Source organism: Acyrthosiphon pisum, chromosome X (genome assembly GCF_005508785.2).
Source record: "Acyrthosiphon pisum isolate AL4f chromosome X, pea_aphid_22Mar2018_4r6ur, whole genome shotgun sequence".
Taxonomy (NCBI): Eukaryota; Metazoa; Arthropoda; class Insecta; order Hemiptera; family Aphididae; genus Acyrthosiphon; species Acyrthosiphon pisum.
Window position 1 is genome coordinate 119,144,128 of NC_042493.1, and position 23,604 is coordinate 119,167,731.

Sequence of the window (23,604 nt, forward strand, 5' to 3'; positions counted from 1 at the left end):
TAATTTATTATTATATCATAATTATCTTGGAAAAGCTCTTGAACAAGGCTTCCAAGTGGATACTATTTATACGGACTTTCAAAAGGCGTTTGATAAGGTAAATCATAATTTACTATATCATAAATTAAAAATTCTTGGTATAGGTGGGAACTTTTTACAATGGTTATTTTCGTAGGTATCTTTCTGATCGTACTCAAGTAGTTAAAATTATGTCTTATGTTTCTGATGATTATCCTGTCTTATCAGGTGTTCCTCAGGGCAGCCATTTAGGCCCTTTACTATTTTATAGTGATTTTCCTCCAACCCGACAACAACAGTTATATGTTTTTAAGAGCTTACACTTTCAGTGAAAACGTGCACCCCGAGAAATCAAAAAGGATTTAATTACTCACAGAGAAGCGTAGCAGCCCTCATAAGAGAGGATATTTCCCTCGTTAAGTGACTAATTATAAAAACAGGAGACAAAAATCTACGAATTAATAAACAATTAAATTTGTTATACTAGATCTTACTTTTGACTACAGAACCGCTAAAATATGCCCTAAACCGGACGCATGTTAATATTTTATCCGACTTGTTCGTAATAAGACGACGGAACAACAAACGATTTTGAGATGAAATAGGTACTTTTCATTTTCGAGCTGTACACGTGCGAAATAACTGAAAACTTCGTTATTTGCAAGCGTAAATAAAAATTATTTCAGACACGCGTCGAACTTTATTCACCAGTAATCGTCGGTGTATTGTTATTGTTGGTGTATTGTGTCGGTGTATTGTATAATACGGACAAAAAACATTTGCAAAAAAAAAATACCTTAGTATGTTATTATAATATTTGACGTGACGTGTTTTATTTTCCGGTGCACCTACATCATAATATTATTCTATTAATATTATTATTATTATGCACTTTATATAGGGTGCAAAATTTATTTCATTCCCATATAATAGGTACTTGATGGTATTGAAGACGTTATTGAACAGCCTATAAAAAGCACATATCATAGTGCTAGTGGTCTTTCGACGATCATCGCGATTCAAATCATTTAATAGAGCTGATATTAAAATTATATGACTTTATTATAATCACCATTTACAAGGTCAACGAATATGATTGGAAAATATTATTATATAGTAGTGAACACATTTGAATACTATGAAGGAAAACTCGAGGGAAAACTCATTAGTTATATAGTCATAGAAGAAAAAACATTCAGAATAAATATGCTAGATACAATAAGATGCTTGAATAATTTAGTTTTAGGTAAGGCCGATGCCGTCTACTCAAGAGGGTTCATTTTCATATACCTACGTAGAATTGGGTACCTGTAAGCAAATTTTTTAAACCAGCACAACGTACAAGTCTTGTAGAACAAATTATCAAGGCTGGGCAAGTTAACGATTTTTTTTAACTTGTTAAGTTAAGTTATTTTAAAGTAATTAAGTTAAGTTGTAAACGAGTTGATTTTAATTAATGGTTATATTTTGAATCGGTATTGGACTTCTCTGTTTTTAATTTAATATGCGTCTTCAGTATTATTATTACTGCATAAACTTGGGTATGATGGATAGCCCACACAATTATATAGCCTATAGGTAGGTATTCAAATTGTAGAATTTAATTGTTGTGGATCGTGTGTGTCCACGATCTTATATTATTATCATTTAAAATACCGTAGGATGCATAAACTGTTATTCATTGATGTATTGCAGCACTATCAAGATTATAACAATCATTCATTTAAGTCAACTAAATAAAGTAATTTAATCCATTTAGTTTTAAAATTAATTTTTTTCATTAGCAATTTTCTTTTTTTTATTAATTTTACCTTATTATATAATAATTACTGAATACTGATACTTAAAGGTACCTATTTAATAATATAATCATTAATAACAGCAATAATAACGAAGAAATTTACATTGTGTCTTTGTTCATTAACCAACTTAGTTTCTGTGGTTTCATTTGACTTAATATTTGGCAAATATATTTATGAATACCATTATGTATTATTATACAATACACTGTAAAGTGTACACTGTACAATATGGATTTTAACATGGAACGACGAAATAAGCTTGACGTTATTATTACTAATTATTAGGTTCGTCTACATCAGCCATTATGTATGTTATTATTGACTATATTTTCTAAACATTTTCTCGCCCTAAAGTAAACATATTTCATGTGTATGGTGTATAACATCATTTATATTAATATTTAAAAAATTAAAAACAAAATAAATCAACTTAACTTACTAGTTACTAGGTACTTAAAATAAAAAAATAATTCGTTAATTTCACGTTAATTCAAAAATACATTTAGTAAGTTAACAGTTAAATTAATGAAAGGCCAAAAGTAACTAGTTAAGTTAAAAATTAAAATTAAATTAATTTTGTAACTTAACTTTAACTTTTTAACCAGTTAATGCCCAGTCTTGCTTTTCGCCTCGTCGTTTCGGCCTAATAAAAGAGACAACACCTGTTAAATATAGGTAGGAATGTCATCATAATGATAATAACAATCTTTTTTTTACGAAATAATTTTTCAAAAATTGCCTTTACCACCTTTAGGGGGATCTTCGTACCAACAGTAGCCGCAGCCAGAGGCGGACTGGAAAGGGTCCGGCCCACTATTCCAAGTTCATTAGCGGCCCAATTACTAAACGTATATCCTCCCCCCCCCCCAAAAAAAAAGAAAAAAACAAAAATAATGTTTACTTCAATTGTGATTACAGGCCTATGTTTTGTGGCCAAAATTATCTTTTATACTAAATAATAATTATTTGTTAATTTATTGATGATGTACAAATGTATAATATAATGTTTAATATCTAAATAGTAAATATTGTAATCGATATAACTCTTGCTAAAATCTTGTACAAATTATTAAAGAAAACATAACATAAATATTTAATATTATAATCAATATGATAAATTTGATTTAATATAAAACACAGCTTATAAAAATTAGCACAGTTTATAAATTGAAATATTTAATATTTTGACAACAGTTTAGACATTAACGCTGATGTGGTCTCAGAGTCACTTTCAATAATTATTGTCTCCGTTTTATTCACCAAAATACCGATTTATTTAAACATTAATTAAATCGTAATAATTTAAGTACAATAACTTTCAGACAAAATCTAAGAAAAATGAAATAATTTCATTTGTTTTGGATTATTTGCGGCTTGTTTTAATAGTGCAGCACGTTTTAAACGTGCTTTTTCTGCACCACCCCTTAAATACTTTTTTTTCCATTTGTAAATACAATTTAAAATACCGAAAAAAATGAAATACTATTAAAAACTACAATGTAACAAATTACTCATAAAATCATAACAAATTATTATATTGTTTGTAATTGTTCCGGCAGTTGTGATTAGTACCGCCACCACGGTAAGCACACGCTACATGGCGTTGCAAGCCAATGGTTTGCAAGATGCAACTTGCAATATATTGCATTTATTTATAGAATGAAAGAAAAAAAATGCAAATTATAGATATATTTGCTAGTGGCCCAAAACGTTCATGCTGGTAGCTATAGAATAGTGGCACACCGGCCAGTCCGTCACACTGGCCGCAGCAGCCCATCCCACTCGTAGTCCGTATAATATTACAATATATTATAGGGTCAAGCGGGTCGACGACGGATTACAGAATTATACGAACGTGATAATATATTATTATTTCGTATCCGTCGTCGACCCGTCGGCGTCGGGTTCGGGTGATACTACAGTCTTTTCCGCGTCAACGGTGCACATGGTCACTGCTGCTGCTCGACGACGACGACAACAACGACAGAGAGCCGCAAGTTGCTACCGGGTACAATTAATGCAGTTTTTAGGTACACGCGCTCATATCGGATTTATATTTATTTTATTATTTTATCGCCCCGAGATCGGTGCATGCTCGCCGGGGACGACGACGACGTGTTTCGGATTTTCGTACACAGGTGTCCTTATGTGTGCAATATATTATTATTATTATTAAAATAAGAGTATAATACATGCCGGTCGGGTGGACGGACGACAAAAGACTATATTAAAAGGTTTACGTATTGTGCTGCGTGGCGACGACGCGACGGTGTAATAATAATAAATTGTGTCTACAGTTTTGTATACAGGGTGATACACCCGATCTTATGCTCGCCCACGCGATTTCGACGAATATAATATTATATTCGGAACCGTAAACATGTTTAAAGTCCAGGGATTGCAACCTTTTAAATTTATCGCGCGCGGTTCCGGTACTGGTTCTCGAGCAAAATAAAATAACAGTTCCAGTTCGGTTCTAGTTTTTTGATAAAAAAAATTAAAGTATTGGTTCCAAATGATTCCGGTACGGGCTCCAGATAATTTAAATACCAGCTACCGAAAAGTATAAGAATTTTAAATACCTATCCGGAATGCGGGTTCAATTAATGGTATGAAAAATAATAGGAAACTTATAATAATATGATCATATACATTACTCTACACACGAAACAATAATACCATTAGATTATGATAAATAAAGTAATTTTATTTTTGAACTTAAAAGAACCGATTTCATTAAGAAATTCATGTTTGGTTACGGTGCTTTATTTAAGATTTCTGTTCCGGTTTCGTTTCTTAATATTTTAAAGGTTCTGGTTCCAGAACAAGTTCTTTTATTAGTTCAGATTTATAGGTACCAATAAAAACTAAAATTCAAACGAGTTTAGCTTCTGAATTATTAAACCTTAAGTTTAACTACTGTAATGCTGATAACATTATAACATTGTCCATATAAAAAAAAATCCGAAATGTAGTACAAGGTAAAACTATGATTATCGGAACATTTTTGTAATTAATATTAAAATATCGGCATATTATAACTTGTAAGAATTGTCTGAGACCTGAGTATAACAAGTAGGTACTTACCTATTTAACTGAATATTACGTCATGTTTTATATTTGAGGATTATACTATCGTTAGTTTAACAAGTTCAGAACTAGGTACTCATCTGAATTTCGTTTTGAATGTTTCAACATTTTCTAAAAATTATCTTCTAAAAAAAAAACTCACAACTAATGAGGGTAGGTAACCATTTGGAAAAAAAAGCATCCTAATACAATAATTGTCATTGATCCATATCAACACAGAACACAATTCAAATGGTACAAGTAAGTACTAAACATTATGATTTTTTAGTATACTTAAAATATTTAAAAATATCGAAATGATTAAATGCGGGGGAGGAGTGGCCATGATTACGAATCACCCTGTAAGCGCGGTCCGTCTGTTCGACATGGCCTCACCGGGTGTAAAATATTTTGTGTTGGAGAAAAATGCGCAGAAGATAATATTATCATTAGGTACTATCAATCGAGGTGACTTGAAACGATTTTGACATACTTCTTAGTATTTTCTTAGCTTACAAAAAATCGCACTGGGCTAGAAAAATTATATTTATTTCCGCATATGTCTAATGAATAGAATAAAACCTTCGATTTAGTTTTTTGATAAAAACTCGCTTAAAAAAAAATAAAAAAACATGTTTTATTTGAGGTGACTTGTAAAAAAAATGAACATTCAACGTAAAATTCAATTCAAGAACATTAGAGTTGACTTGTACCAAAATATTTAAAAATGTTTACATGCTTAAAATTTTAGTGAAATTAGAATTTACCTATCTTACTTACTTTTAATGTTAATAAAAAAATAAGCAATTAAAGTTTTTTTATCATAATATTACCAAATGAAGAAACAGGGACTTTTTTAAAAAATATCATAAAATTAAGCATGCAAAAACACACATTTAGAAAAAAAAAATTTCAAAAGATCACTTAGAAGCTAAACTGCAGTTTATGCATTGTATGCGTTTTTATGATGTTACAAGTCACCCTTCGATTTTTTTACAAAAAAAAATAAAACTACAGCTATACAATTAGGAATATATTTTTTTAAACTTTCAGTTATAATATTCTTCTTTTGAAGTATCCTAATGTATATAAAATATACAACCCCCTAAACTCGACATCTATCACTAAAATCTAAAGCACTTTTGAAAGCAATGATAAAATCCCTGTGATCATGAAAAATGTTTGGCTATTTTTTTCGGAGGTAATGATTAGACCAATCGCATGGTTGAAGATAACATTTATAGTCATAAATATGAAAAACATATTTTTTAATTTTAATGGAGGTACAATTAAACTATAATATTAAATACCCTGATAGATATCTTTAAATGTTTAAACAAAAACCAAATTGTTACATCTCACCTCGTAGTTCCAAGTCACCTCGATTGACGGTATATTAAAATATAAGAGACAGTGTTTGTAAAAAATCGCATGTCGAAGTTTATCTAGACATCTAGTTATTAAAATTGATTTAAATATAATATAATTAATTGCAATTTACAGTTTTGTAAAAAATTACAGATTTAAATAAACATTCTGACATATATTAAGCGCCAAATTGCAATTATGTTATATTTTTATAATATTATTTATTTACATACAAAATATAATACCAAATTATTTTTTTTTTTTTACATATTGTATATTATATCTTTTGATCATGTAACTCCTACTATTATAGTATATAATATTTTTATATTATTAGACAATTTCTGTGTAATATCATCTAATATGAATAAACAATCATGTTCTTCTAAATTGGGATTGTATTCTTTTTCAATCTGCATATTTTCTGTTGCTTAAAAAATATAATATCAAATTATTTATTTTTGTTTTTATTATAATATAAATTATATATCTTTTGATTACCTTTAATAGAATTTAATAGGAAAACTAGAATAGAAATTATTTAACATATTATTGTATATTATATATCTTTTGATCATATTATATTTTAATACGATTATAAATAATATTTATACATAATATACTTTAATTAATGTGTTTTGCATTAGTCACACAATTTCTAATGTTATGCAGTAAATTTCTGAACTTATTTTCGCGATGGTTACTATCAGTTGTTGCTGGTCTACTTAAAGTAAAATACGCTATTGTTAAAATTGTTATTGTTATATTTGTATCTTGTATCTCAATTGTATCTGCAAACACACGTTTACTTCTTCTAGTAATCCACCGGTCTTCTCCTAGCTATTGCAGTTGGTTGTACTTTGATTGATGATCCATCTCTATGTCTAAGAGATCATGAATATGTTTCCTGCTGTTGCTAAAAATGTATTAAATTGCTCTTCTGTTTGTATTTTATACAGTCTTTTTTTAAATTTTAACAAATTATCATAACTTGATTCACCATATTTTATTATATTACTAGACAATTGATGTCAGTAGATGATATATCTAATATGGATAAAAAATAACGTTTTACGATATAGGTAGACATCTAGGAATTCACACGTCTTTTTCAAGATTCACGAACAACATAACGTCATGATAATAATGGTATGATATTAAAATACAGTCAACTCGCGATATAACGAATTTCAAGGGACCGAGAAAAAAATTCGTTAAATCGAAATTATATTATACCGCGATATTTTCAAGGGACCGGTAGTTTTATTCGTTATATCAAGATTTTCGTTATATCGATATTCGTTATATCGCGAGTTGACTGTATTATATAATATACGGGTAATCACAGACTCAACGCATTATTAATCCAATTATTTTTGATTTTGAGTGGAGCAATGAATGTATTAATTTTACAATGTTTTTTTTTTTCAAATGTTATTAACAAATGTTTATATTTCTCTTCAGTTTTTCCCGATTATAACTAATTTTATTTTGGCCTCTCAAAAGTACCAACTAAAATCTTGTTACTAAATAATATGCTACATGAAATGTACATAAAGACATTTTTTCTACAAAAAAGTTTTCATAAAAAAAAAAAAACATACATTATTGCATAATCAATACTTTGATTGGTATGCTCAAAACCTAAAATATTAAACAAAAAGAGGAAAAACAAATGATTAATAATTTAATATTTTTATACAAAAAATGTATACTTTTATTGAATAAAAATTAAGGTATTTCAAATATAATTAAAATAATTTATATAAATATTAAAATAATCAATAATTGAATTCAGTAACTTATTAATTATAAAATAAATTTTGTACTTTCACAGGTATCACTTAACCCTTTCAAGAGTAAAGTCATCAATTGACGTTTTTTCTTAAAATTGATAGATTGTTTCTGTCTTTAACAATGTTTATGCTGATATTACCAATATGTATGTAATGAAGAAATATGTAGGTAGTAAATGTGCTTTCTATTGATTAAAAACACAGGATGTCAATAATTGACGTCTTAACTATTTTAAAACAAATTACATCTTTACTTTAAGCAAAATACCGATATTTTTATAAAAACAATTCACTCTGATCAATCTATTCAAACTAATATTTACTCGTTAAAAGGTTAATGTACTTGTTTTTTTATAAATACTGTACAATGTAAAGTATGTAGACTATAATCTATTTCTTTATCTTTTCCTTTAGATGATTTAAAGCACATTTGGCTGCTGTGCATTTTGCGATTCTATAATTACGACCAATGCCTTTAAATACTCCTTTGCCAAGTATTTCAACTATAACCCGGACACGTCGACCATCCACCAATTTTTCAGGTTTACTAGAAATAATAAAAAAAAAATCCATATTTTATAATATTCAATATTCTAATAACTTAATACATTTTCTGTATATCAGATTATATGCATATACTTTACAGACAATAAATTGTTTTTTTAATGGCACAAATTAGCTTCATCTGTCTACCAAAATATTTTTAGGTTAAACGTTGTTTGACTCTAAGTTATGTCATGATAAATTTTTTACAAATAAGTAACAATAGGAATAGTTATTCCATAATATTAATACTTCAAATTTTAAATAATTAAAAAATTTAGTCAAAATAGGTTTGAAATAACTAACTATAACAAAACCTCAGATCCTCTCCCATGCAATTAAGATAAGATAAGATAATATTTATTGGCCAAAAATTGTATATATTAAGTTCTAAAAATAGAAAATGTAACAAATAAGCAGACAAAAAAAATGTCTATGAGTGATGTCTATTGCTAACAAAATAAATCCCACTAAAAAAGTATATTATGGAGTATAATATTTGACCTAAGTTCACGCCATCCACATAATATGATGTAATCGAAAAAAAAATGGTCCACATTATGTATATTTTATGATAATATGCAGCATACCATTCACTAACCACTATGTTTTTAATTATATTTTTTAAATGTTACTTACCTAAATTTAGCAGTATTTGGTTCTAATTCTAGAAGCTCCCTGACAGGAGATATTGGTACGTTTTTACTAAACTGTTCTATAACATAAATATATTGCAAATATTTTATTTATTGAAGTAAAAATATGTAATAAAATAAATAGTACCTAGTTATTAGTTATTATAGTAATTGATTCTATAACTACCTAATATTCTAAAAAACTGATAGGCAGAAAATTGTTTAGTCCATATAGAGAGCGGAAAATGTATATTGACATATTAATATTGTGTACTAATTGTATAAAAATAATTAAATTTATATTATTAATTTTAGTAGTTATAATAACCTTCTATTAAAAGTAATTATTACAACTCAATAATGTAAATCTTGGTTTCATAAATTGGATGGTTTTTATGAGAAGGGGCACAATTCATATTTTGAATTTTTTTTTATACATGAATTGTGTTGGGTGAAACTTTACCCTCGGACGAATGGTAGCAATGTCGTGGTTGTATTAAAATAATATATTTATGTTGTTTTTATTTTATACCTATACATTAAAATAGTTTAAAAATTATAGACTTATATACATGTTGCATATTCAGCATTTATATTGTATACTAAACGTTTATATTAATAATAATAATCATAAGTAACATATTACGATCGGTGGGGATTGTCCATCGGTCATTAGCAATTAGACAATTTTAATATACGTCATTACGATTTATACTTTCGACAATAAAAGACTATAATATACGTTTGTGTCATTATTCATATTAACAATACACAACAATACATACTAAAAAACATGTACAAATATAATTAAAAGATAAATAAAAATAAAATAATATTTACTGAAAAAATAATAATTTTGACATTATTTGGCTCTATTGAAAACCAACAAAAATTGACTTAGGCCAGTATAAAAACCATCCAATTTATCAGACAAAAATATTAATAATTACAAAACATATTATGGAAAGTCAACTATGAACCAACTAACCAAGAAAGATGTTTTAATTACAATTGAATAAGAAATAACAAGTAGGTAAAGCAGATGTTGACAAAATTATCACTTTATTTTAATATCGAAATGTACCTAGATAATAATAAAATTGAGATCAGAAAAAATGTAATAAAATAAATTGGGTAGGAAATAATACATTTTTTTTCAGTGTATATATTTTTTTGATAGTAATATACACAGTGTCCCGCGAGGATTTACCCATTAAGATATCTCCTGAGATAGTAAACTTATCATAAATCTGTTTTTTTTTTTTTTATCAAACTCAAAAAAAACAATGTCTGCATATATTTTATTTTTAATAAAATTACATTTTTTGATAAAAAAGTTAAACAATTTATTTTTATTTTTGAAACATTGAAGATACCCATTTTATAGAATTTAACTTTTTTTAATTTTGAAGTTTCAACATTACATTTTCATTAGTCAGATGATTTTTAATTATATTTTTAGTTTATAGGGAAAACAGCACAAAACCAATTTTTGTCTGAGAGGCGAGTCCCCCTCTACGACCAATGGGTAATCCTCACGGGACACCGTATATAGTAATATATTATAATACACTACAACTAGTATAACTACTTAATTATTTCAATATTATGAACAATTAATTTTTTTATAATAAGAAAAAAATATAAAACGCTTATAAAGAAATCATTGTATTAACTTTGTTTTTACTTATACATTTTGTAAATTGTATTTATTCCACAAAATAATAGTAATACCTTACATTTTAAAAAAATTCTTTTTATTTTGGGGAAAAATATGTTACACGGTGTAAAATGTTGCAAAATGTTCAAATACAACCCTGACAGTAGATAATTAATAGCCAATAGGTATTCATTATTAAAGACCTGTTTAGAGAAAATATTTATTATGTATTTATCTCATAATATTTGTTACATAATATTATTATATAACAATAATATTATTTTATTTAGCAAAAACAAATAATTACATAAAAAGTATTTATTTTGTTATTATTTTATATACTTTTTTAAATACTTAATACTAGGTTTTTTTTGGCTATACCTACTAACTTAGGGTATACAAATTATTTAAAATATACTGAATAATCCGAATTGTTCATAATTTAATACATGTTTTTGAAGTTATTAGTTAAAAAAAATATATATATTATTTAGATACTTAAAATATGTAATCTTACTTATTTCATTTTCCATTATTTTATGATAAACTTTCCATACTGCATCTAATGACATATTACTATCCAAATAAATTGCACCCGCAACTGATTCAAAAATATCACCAAGGACTTTCGGTGCCTCAACATCTTCAGCATCTTCAAAATCATCTTCTCCCGAGAAACAGAACTAAAAATGGTTTTAAAAGCTTAGATAGTCTATTAAGATGTTGCACCACTACTAGCACTCAAAATTAGGTCAATGAAGCATTATAATATTTAAGAGCAGTTATAAAAACTTATTTTGAGTGGAGATCTAGTATTGATAAGAAATTATTATTGAAAATGATTGAATATAATAATAGTAATATTGAATTAAAATGTTAGTCTTAAATAACTCAATACATAAAATATAAATACTATTTTAAAAATTCCATGTAGCTTAAATTTTAAATAATTTCTATAAAGTATCATATTTTATCATTTATATATCTACAGAAGTCATAGTCTTTTTTAAGCACAACTTTTATCCATAAATATGAATCACTAAAATAAAATTTTAATCGAAAATATATATTATATTAAATAAATATGTTTGAAAAATAATTATGTACCTCTTCATCAATAGTATGACCATTCTCTTCTTGGATAGCTACAAATCTATAAACAACTTCAGACAAACCCGGAGATAAATGTTTTAAATACTTATGAAAACCATTTTTAACAGCAAGGGATGCAAATATTGTATTATTAACTAGTGCTGAACGAAGATCTGTCAAAGCTCCAGGTGGATGTCTTCTTTTGTCTTCATATAAATGCCGTGTAATTAAATAATCTAAAATTTTAAATTCGATTTAGAATTAAAAACAAATATTTTATTATTTTTTATGTACCCAAAACTGCATCACCCAGAAACTCTAATCGTTGGTAACAATCTGTTAAACAATTGGGATAATAAGAAGCATGAGTCATTGCTTGTAATAGATAACTACGATCTTGAAAATAGTATCCTAAATGTTGTTCAAAAGATTCAAATCCATCCATTAACTTTGTTAATTCACCTTCAGGATCATTAACATTACGTAGAAGTGGAGAAGGCGGCAGTTTGAGATAACCTAATTTTGAATCATCTAATGTATTTAATACTGTTATGCCAAGCCAAGACATAAATAGTAATGCACCACGAGTACCACAAGATATCAAATAAGCACCTATAAAAGAAAACATTTTAAGAAAAAGTTGGTGATTATACGGAATGATAATTATATATACTATACCAATTAAAGCTTCTACGCAGTCAGCAATACTTTTGTCATTAGTAATATGTTGAGTAATTGATATATTAGAATTAATGACGGCTTTTTCTAACTTATGTGGTCCAATATAACAAGGTGGTAGCCAATTACTACGGGGCTCAAATTTTGTAGATATCATACGTTCACCAAACATTTTTAATTTACCAAGACGATACAAATTCAAATTACTGACATGATTTGATCTAAGATCGCTCAGTATTCCTTCATGAACATTATTGTGTGTACAGTATAAGTAAGCGGTAACGGCATATTTTAAAAACGAATCTCCTATTGTTTCCAAACGTTCCAAATCATATCCATCAATTGCATTTGCTGTAGTTAGTGCTTGAAGTAAAATACTAGGACTTGGTCCTGGATGATAATTTAAGTCTGGCTGAAAATCAAAACTAAATGTTTCAGTTTGTAAATCATTAACTTCATTGATACTATCAATTGTTTTATTATTTTTATATATTTCATTTTTAATACATTTATCATCTTCAGGCATAAATGAAGTATTATTCAATAAAATATTTATGTCTGAAAGTCCATAACCAGTGTTTGAATTTAATTCCCATGGTAATTTTAATAAAGATGAGCTATCGATATTGGAACTACTTTTTACTTCTCGATTTATAATAATTTCATCATTTTTTTTGTAAATTAAATTTATAATTTGTTCATCTTGTTGATTAGAATTATATTCAGTTACTGAATGAAAATGATCATTCCAAGTCCATGAATGAGAAGTTTCATTATTTTTGAAAAAAAATAATTTATTTGTTTTTGAATCATTTTTATTCACAGCTTCAGCCAAATAAGTATTTTTAAATTCTACGCATAAACCATTAACTTGAATTCCATCATCTGATTCAACATCACTGAATGTGCTTGATTCACTATTGCTTTGAATCATCAAACTATTTGGATATGAATACCTTTCTTTTGTTGTATTATCAATATTATTCATTGCAAAGTCAGCCATATCATTAGACCATGTCCCTATCTCCATCCAATTAGGGTCATTTAATTCATCTATCTTTTCTTCTTTTTCTACTTCATCTATAAATCGTTTAACAGTTTCAACTGGTTCAATAACTTTTATTGTACTAATTTCTTTTTGTTCTTTTCTTCTTATTAATACATCTTTTATAGGCCATCCAAAATCTAAAGGTTTCCAGATGTGATCTATGAAATTTAAAAACAATTAATACGGGGAAAATATTTAGTATTTTTATTGCCTTATACCAAAACTTAAGTTAACCAATCCTAAAGATGTATCCTTGGCAACAATAGTACGAATTTCATCAGCTAACAATAAAGCATTAATGCGATACAATATAGATGGTAAAGAAACAGCGTCACGCCACATTGATGCTGGAAATAAATGTATATTACAAAGCTCTGGAACAAGAATTTGTTTATGACTTAAATCATATCGTTTAGCTCTTTTAGTTGCATCACTACTTGTAGGTAAATATTCACCTTTACAATTCATGTACCTGAAAACGTTAACAATATAAAAAAAGATTTAGAAATTTATGTATACTAGCAAACCTTGGTGTAAGAAAATTTAGTCTGGCAGAAGTAGGATCAACATCCAAAAGAGGTTGTTCTAGATTTTGGATTTTTAAACTGTATTTGTGATAATAGAAATCTTCAAATGTTTTATATTTTTCTGTAGGATCAGGAAATGGTGATTTTGGATTAAGGTGTGTACAAATCTCTTCTACGTAGAAATACTAAACAGAAAAATAAAATAAATAAATGTTTAATTATTAAAATTGTTTGGCACAATACCTCGGGTTGTTCCTGATTTCTATACCAAGGTGTAACAACAGCATCTTTTAATACTTCAATATCAGGTTGAAAATGTATTCTATCTTCATTAGTTATAATACTTAGTTTATTATCTCTAAATGTTTGCACATTATCTAGGATTTTCCAATCAACATCTATTGATCCACTTGCATCTACAATATATCAAATACATTTTATTAATTGTATCACCATCGATATTTTGATTTATACAACCTCTAAGAGTGGGCACAATATAATAACAATTGTGAGTAGTAGTTGGATTAAATTCCACACGGCATTTTTTAAAACATAGTACATTGGAAAATGTATAATTTAAAAATGTAGCTATATTATCCAATTGATGTTGTGTTAGAAACATATCTGTTTTAATTCGTTTTAGCCGCACGTATACTTCACCACATCGAGGATATATGGGAAATGCCGGAATCTAAAAAGTGATTTAATTTCCCAGTTATAATTTATTGTTCAATTAAATATTATATACAATGAGTAATTGTTGAATTTTGTTCGCTATAACGCCATGGAATTTAAATTCCTTGTGTTCTGTTCAACAATGCAACAATTACAGTATAAAATCGTTTTCAATATCGAATTTTATGTTATTTAATTTTAGTCGACCTTACATGAAGTAAATACGCACTTAAAGACTTAATTTGATCAATAATAAATTATTTAACAATACTTTTCCTATCCTGCACTATACAGTTGTCATCTATTACTTAAGATAATTTATTATTACGTATTACATATTTCAATTGAGTGTAAAAAGTGTCCCACTTGTCTTTTTCTCGCTTAACACTTAGAAGTAATAAGGAACCTAACCACAATGTTAGACAAAGACTTACTGCATATATATAAACACATATTTTATTTTTGTTTACTAATATTTACTTACACTTGGAATATGTTTCGTTGTAAGTATACCAAACCCATGAATGGATTCTTCGGGCGGATGAATCCTTCGACTTTTAGTATTTTCTTGTTCTGGTATAGGACAAGTAATATTTAATAATATAGCATACAAGTGACAAGGCTTGCCTTCAACTGGTCTACAATCATTCAGTGCCTCAGCAGTCTAACAAAAATTTTACAGTTTTTTAGAAATTATTTTAAAACACAATTAGATGTTTATATTATTAATTATACTCTTTTATAATAGTGTTGGCGGCGTTTATATGTTCCAGGCATAGAATCCTTAGTCTTGCAAGTTATTAAGGAATCTTCAGTGTCTGGGATTATTTCATCAGTATTGAACAAAGCATGAAATGATTCTTTTGTAATAGGTTGAAGGGTGTCATCTAGTTGACCTTGAGAATAAATCTGTCTACATACTTCTAATGCAGCTATTCTTTTTGCTAAAATTTCACATGGCATTGGATGACCCTTTCAAAAAAAGTTTAAAATGAATATTAAATAAAATAATACTATAATAGTTTTATTACAATAAACAAATGGTGTACCTATGCGCTAACTAATTAAATAATAAAAAATAACTGACAATACCATGTCTGAGGCAGCACTTTGTAAAATAATACCAAATGTGGACATAAGCACTGTCATAGAAGGGCAGTGAGGGTCCGTAGCAAAACTCATATGTTTGCAAGCGTTTCATAGAGATTCATATTTTGTGAGTTGGTTTTTTACTAATAAAAGTAATTTAATAGTGTGAATTGTCATCTTATTTTGTGTACCATTGAGAGATAGATACAACACAGGAATGACAATGTCGGCTTAAATCAATCTTTATTAATAATCCACCAAAATTATGGTCATGTTAATGTGACAAAATTCATCAAAATCACGAAAATTTGCAAATTATTTTATAGTTAAAAATGTATAAAATGTTCAATTTTGTAGCTAAGGATTGAAAATTCAAAACAATGTTTCTCATAATTATTTCATAGTGTAACACAACATTTTTTAACAGATATTCTAAATTAAAATTTAGACGAAAAATATATTTAAACAATGCATAACTATTTTAGTTATTTTTTGTATTTTAAAAATATTATTATAATATGGGACAACAGTTCGTCTTTGCTCAGAATTATTTTTCGTATTTAATGATTTTGTATCATTGAAATCAAATTTAACACATACATTACATTGACCTATTTTAATAATATTAAAAATTATCTTAATAAGTTATAAGGCAGCCATACTATTTAGATCTAAGATTTACTTCAAAACACTAAAGCCACCCAGTAAGCACATGGTTTCGCTTAAAGTCCATTATCGCACTGCTACTTTCAACAAACTTTAAAGATTTTTTCGGATAATTACTCAATAAGTCGTGTTGGTCCTTTATTATTAGTAATTACACTTACATGTATCTCATGTTTAATAGGTGAATTAATTGGAAGACGAATGCTACACACAAACATTGGTTGATTTTCATATACTATTGATTGTATCTTCCAAATTGGAGATAATTTGGTAAAAGTATCACTAGGTAGTTTTGCACAATACCTGAAATTATAGATATTACAAATATTACATTTAGTCTGATTATTCATGAATGTCAACATACATTTTTCACTCCAATATCAATAATTTTTATTATTCAAAGCCTGAGTAAGATAAATTTTATCTTAGGATGCCTCTCAAAGTATTTAAGAGATATTTAGAGTATAAATATAATTTTTTTTTATTAACAGTTTTTAGATTCTTTAAAAAGCAATTTTTTATTCCGATTGCATTAGTGTACTTTTTTTTAAATATTAAATATTAAAAGGACGACGATTTATTTAAAAATAGTTGTTTGGTATTGCCCTGCCAATGAACCATATAAAATGTATCACTCTACAACCAGACAACTTTATTTCAGCAGTTTAACTTCAACAAATTTAAAATCTCTTAAAATCTCTTAAAATTTAATAATTTGAAGTGGGTATCTAACAAATCTTATTGGCTTATTAAAAAATATTGTGAAAAATTAATTTTAATATGCTATTTTTCTCAATATTCAAGAGGACATTTGTTGTCTCTGTCTCACAAGTACGTAACATAGAAAATGTACGTTCAGCAGAACACGTTTAGCTTCGTTTGTTAACAACTTGAGTGAATGAACCTGAACCACACAAAAATGCTCATAACTCACTTAAAAACTGAATAATCGTAAATAACCAAAATACAAATAATGTTCTTACCATCAAGTTTCATGATAGGTATGTCAATTCACATTAATTTTTAAACTAATGGAGCTAAACGTGTGATATTCATAGTGTAAATTTGTATGTTACGCACTTGTAAATGGAGACAACAAATATTTATATGGCGTCCTTTTAATACTGAAATTCAATTTTTATAACAAAAGTAAATCGTACATAAACAAATAAAATTTGTACATTTTCCTGTTATGATTTTCTTAAGCTATACCCTAACTCTTTCATATACTGTATAATATATTTGATCTCTTTCTAATAATGTTAGTCTTACGATGGCCACAGACAGGTGTGTGGGAGGCACGGTCTATTTATTAATATGTCTATGCTTAAACCAGAGTTTTAAATATTTGAGTTGAATCTGTAGTGAATTAATAATCATCTTATATAAATTATAACCAGGGCTGTGAATTTAATGCACTAAAAAACTGCATTAAAAATTTAAAAAAATGCAATAAAATTTGCACTTAAAATGCAAAAAATGCAATATATAATACCAAACATTATTGTATAAAATACATTTAAAATAGTTTTAATTTAATTTTTATATTTATATTGATATTATAGGTTATTATATATTAGTAAATTACATTTTACATGTATAAAAATGTGTTTATTTAATAAAAAGAAAGAATAAAAATATTGATTGAAGTTGAATTTTGGATAATGTTATTCGCTTGAAACATTTTTATGCATTTATTTTATTAAAATTAAAAAAGAAAAATATGACATTAAATTGCAAAAAAATGACCTAAAAAATTAAAAACGTCAAAAAATGCAAAATAAACATTTTATAAATGGATTCGTAATTACATAATTCAAATTATGTACTTACAAACCTACATTTCACAATCACCAAAAAAAAAAATGCTCTTTCCTACAAACTCACAGCCTTAGTTATAACATATTTTCACGTTTATAGATATTTTATGAAATATAATGCAATCTTCATAATAGCATTTGAGTCGATCAGTAAGTTTAATAATATAACATATAAGTTATAACCACAAATAAAATATTATGAAAAATGTGTAATGAACTGATAATATAAATTAATAACCTATTCACAAGTCCAATGGCTGTTGCCATATCCACAAATGCTGAATCTTCCTTTTTTCCTGGTTTGAATGGTGAAACAAACCAATTAAATCTGTCAGCATAGATTTCTTTTTCCATGTCAATATCTTTTAAAGTGCAATGACTTAATAACATCTAGTAAAAATAATTTTTTAATTTTACAAATTATGGTTTGGTAAGATAATATAGTTTACTTATGTAAAAATATCTAGGCTGGTAATTAACAACGTTGTAAGTTAAAGGTTGAGTTATTTTTAATTTATCAGTTTGCTGTTTTAATTAACTTATTTGTATCTACTTAACTTAAAATCAACTTATATTATTTTTAATATTCCCAATTAATTTAATTTTTAATTTTCATATTATCCGGAAAAATATTATTTATATAAGTTATAAGTTCAAAGAATATAGATAAAAACTAATATGTAATATTAATTTGGAACTAAATAATAATAATAATATATGGGTAACAGTGTAACATTAGCCGCCCGTATAAAGACATCAATAGAGAATTCATGTATCCATGGCTCATAATATCTATTCATTAGTTAGGTATTAGTTATTATTTATTATGTGTTAATATTTAATACAATTATTGTACGATTATCATGAATTGTGACCATTTCTATTTACCTATATGTGTATTATATTTTGTATTAAAATCTTATTTCAAAAATATCCACCTATCTATAAGTACTAGTGTTTGTGTATATTGTACATTTATACATTCAGAGTTCATACAGTTTACGCTGTTATTAAAATGTAATGGATATTTTGAATAACCTAGTTGTAAAATACAAACCTTTTATAGTAATTTTTTTATATTTTTTAAATGTTCGATTTTTTTAATTATAAATTATTAAACGATACATTAAGCACATTTACACTATATTGCTATGAACAATTTTCTGAAATGATACAGCCTTAGAAGCATTTTTTTTATTTTATTTACTAAACTTAATATATACTTAATTTATGTATCAAAAATGTCTATTAACTTAACTTTTAATTTATTTGATAAAAAAATACTTAGCTTAATTTAATTAAGTTAAAAATTGTCATTAACTTGCCTAGCCTTGAAAACTATTATTTAAAATCAATTATTACCTGGTTAATATCCTTATACAGTTGACAACAAGATAAAATCTTTGAAGTAGCATGTTCGTCAAACATTAAAACATAGTAAGCATCTAATGTTCTTGCCTTACTTTTAGACATTAGATATGATTTGTATGAAAGTGGTAAATTATAATTAATTACTAAATTACATCTGGGTAAATTAATTCCTGTTTCTAATTCTTTAGTTCCAATAAGTACATTACAGTTTCTTTGCCGAAACCTGAAATAATAATTATTATATTGAATCATTAATTACAATAAATCGGATACAATTTATTGAAAATAATTTTTATTTAATATTTATTCAATGATACCTTTTTAAAATATTTTCTTGAGTTTTCCGTTCGATTTCAAATTCTTCAGGTTCAGTAATTGGGTCTGCATTATTATCTACCATGTATTGAGGTTCGATCCAACCAAAATCTTCTTCGTTACTGTTTTTCAAATCCTAGTTAAAATAAAAATGATAAATATTTACTTAATTAAATATATTTTATTGATAAAATGTCAATGCTTACTAAAAATAAATGATACAAAACAGAAGCTGTCATTTTGCTGTTAACGAGAATTATTGCACAAACATTTTCTTCACACGGATCTCTTGATTGTCTTTGCTTTCTATGAGTTTTATTATAATATCTCCTAGTTAATTTACAATTACGTTTTGCTGATTTAGATTTGATGATTTTATCTTTATTTCCTTCTTGATCTTTGCATACTTCAGCAAGGTTATTATTGGAATTAAAAGATTTTGGTTTAAATTGTTTTAGAGTATTAATGATTCGTAATACACGTGGAGAACTAAATTTAAGCACTTTATCGATATTACTATAATTATAAAAAATATTATCAAACTTAGCTCTTATTTGAATCAATAATGTAGAAACTATGCACAACAAAGCATAGTGTCTTTCATACGGAGTTTTAACTTTTAAATTTTCTATTCTATACAGGAGTGTCAAGGCAACTTTATCTGCGCAATATGGGCCCATAGTTTTTAAAACGTCCGAAAATTCAGATATCATTTGTAAGGGTACATTTTTAGGACAGGGTATTTTTTTTAATTCTTCACGCAATTCTTCATCGTCTCCATATATATTTTCAGGGTTATAGTTATGGTCATTTAAAAAATCTGTTAAACTCTGTACGATAGATTTTATCCCAATATTGGGGAAATCTTCTGATTGGACAGCACATTCAATGAGAACTTCTTTAGGTTTACAGCAGCTGCGTAATAAAGAAACAATATCACTGGCAGTCTCGATAGACGAAAACAATTTGTGTGATATAAATTTCAATTGATTTTCAATGAATAATGGATCAGAATCCAATTCAAATAATGGATGAACAATACCTAAAATTCTACATTGGCTATTTGACTTGATAAAATTACAAATCTGAAAAAAAAAATTGTAACTGTATTATTTTACTATAAAGTAAAACCTCTATTTAACGACATATCTTTATAGCCTAGGCCTGCCTATAGGACAACAGGGGTTAAATTGTACATACTCACAACTAAGACTTTTTTTTAACTATAAAAATAATATGCAAACATGAAAAAGTTTTTTTTTAATTTTCAAAAATAATGTTAAACACTTTTATCATATTTTTCAATTTATTTTTCTTTTATGTATTATAAGTTTAACAAAATATAAAATTGCATGGTTAAATAAAATTATAGCTATACCTGATACTAAATATAATATGTAAGCACCCACGTGTCTTATTAATAAAATTCTGTTAATATTTTATTATTTTTCTTTACTATGGTGTCCATTTTATTGGTTTTCTACTGTATTTAAAAGAATTTATCTAATTTATAAAAAAATTTAAATACCTTAAAATAAGTACTATTTTCCACGATTATTTTCTGGCAGTTATTGAATATAGCTAAGCTTAGCTGGTCGAAGTGTAAGCAATTTTTTTCAAATATTTCTAAGCATAAGTTTTCAGTAGTAACAATTACCTGGAAGGAAAACCAAAATCAGAATATTAAATACATTTTTTTTTTTTTGGAAAAGAAGAATATAATACTTAATACAAACATCATAATTGATAAAATCCGAATGATCTACTGATCTGATCTCTAATGGTTTTAAATCGGTCAAATGCCGGATAGAAAACATGTATTGATCAACTTCTGCTTCTTCTAAAACAAGTAAAGTCCATTTTCTTTTTTCAGATTTCCTATAGAAAATGAATACATTTATCACTTGATTGTTGTTAGTATACATTTTTAATTTTGATGACTAACCTGTGCATTTTGAAAGCAAGTTCTTGAATTAGTTTCAAAATAACAAATACCTTATTTGTTATACCTTCTAATGAAATAATTACATTTTTGTTTTTAGCTGAACTCAGAATTTCAACTTGGTATTCTTGAGGAGTAAATGTTTTAGTATTAACATAATCATCAAATGTTAACGCCATTGAAATCAATTGGAAATTAATCCTGATAGTTATAACTTCCTAATTAAATAAAGAAGATAAAATTTTAAATTTACATAAATAATATATATATGCATAATATCTAGTTTATATATCATCCTCCCATACATGCTCAATCTTGAATAAAGCAATTATTATTAGTACATCTATATGACAATATGAACACACATATCTACTTTTACTTTTAATAATATATATCATAGGGCCCAAGGATTGATTGATATTTACATTACTAATTAATAGACAGAAAATCTTAGGATTCTGTACAAGCATTGTATTAAATATCAAGAATAACCTGTAATATTTTCAAGCCTTAATATTGGAGGGTTTATTACATATTCCATAGATTAATCAATGAAATATAGAGTAAATATCAAGTTTATATTTAAGGGCCATTCTTGCAATGTACGGATATGTGTCGGTTGACGCTAACAGATTTTTATTACCGGCACAATTTCACCGGATAATAATTTACGTTAACATCAACTGGACATTGTAAGAATGATAATAATATTAAACATACTATCATAAGTTACTCAAAGCAAATTAACGAATAATATTTTTAATAAATTAATTTTGTTTTATTAAAATATTTTACATAAATTGTACGCACAATGAAATTTGAAATTCGCAAAAAGATAAAAATTAAATATAAATTCAAATAAGTCAATAACTTTTATTCAGTCAAAATTAAAAATTAGCAGCATGTTTTGTAACACAAATGTTTTAATTAGGTGCCTATTCATCAGCACATACAGTTTATCATAAATATATTCAAAATATAGCATATAACACGTTCTTTCTAAAGTATAAATTCGTAATTTTACTTACGTATTTCGGAAATCTTTACTCTTACGTGCCAAACATTTTTCCAAAACGTGGTTTGCGACAAGAAAAATTGATTAAATATTTAATTCTTATCAAAATAACCTTGGTATTGAGCACGATTATAAAGAACAGGTTAGACGTCGGCAATATGATTAGTACACGACTTCCCGGTCACAACTCGTTACAGTTTACGTAGTTGTAATAATATCCGCTAGGTTGGCGCTGCTAGTTAAACGGGCTATATCATAGTAAGTCTATGATAATGTTCTTTATAAACGTGTAATATCAAATCTAAGAGTTACCTGCATTAATTATTCGAACTTTAAATACTTATAAAAAAAAACTGTGACTACGATTTTTAATATTTTTCAAATGTCATTGTAACAATATAGTAGAGCCTTGTATTAAATTTTCAAGCTTTTTTACCCAACAAATAAAGTTTTATTGACATTCATAGAAAAAAGA

At 26.7% G+C, this 23,604-nt stretch overlaps 1 protein-coding gene across 1 annotated transcript; it reads right to left on the minus strand.

Annotated features, from left to right (window-relative positions):
* Positions 1-8,442: 8,442 nt before the first annotated feature.
* LOC100159500 (endoribonuclease Dcr-1) lies at positions 8,443-22,405 on the minus strand. The gene is made up of 21 exons (XM_029485462.1): positions 22,118-22,405; positions 21,909-22,050; positions 21,701-21,829; positions 20,379-21,257; positions 20,175-20,308; positions 19,849-20,080; positions 18,725-18,876; positions 16,828-16,969; positions 15,647-15,883; positions 15,396-15,575; positions 14,714-14,927; positions 14,480-14,652; positions 14,237-14,421; positions 13,928-14,181; positions 13,526-13,867; positions 12,662-13,306; positions 12,278-12,595; positions 11,999-12,219; positions 11,409-11,574; positions 9,236-9,311; positions 8,443-8,600 (listed from the first exon to the last, which is right to left on the minus strand). The coding sequence occupies exons 1-21, from the start codon at positions 22,291-22,293 to the stop codon at positions 8,444-8,446; spliced, it is 5,154 nt and encodes a 1,717-aa protein (XP_029341322.1). The 5' UTR covers positions 22,294-22,405; the 3' UTR covers position 8,443.
* Between the last annotated feature and the right edge of the window lie 1,199 nt (positions 22,406-23,604).

What these genes read in the sequence shown, in the direction of transcription:
- LOC100159500 (XM_029485462.1), bottom strand. Translation starts at nt 22,293, where the DNA reads ATGGCGTTAACATTTGATGATTATGTTAATACTAAAACATTTACTCCT. An exon ending in CTGCGTAGAAGCTTTAATTG is followed by an intron (nt 12,596 to 12,661) that starts GTATAGTATATA and finishes TTTCTTTTATAG; the next exon opens with GTGCTTATTTGATATCTTGT. An exon ending in TCTGGGTGATGCAGTTTTGG is followed by an intron (nt 12,220 to 12,277) that starts GTACATAAAAAA and finishes TTAAAATTTTAG; the next exon opens with ATTATTTAATTACACGGCAT.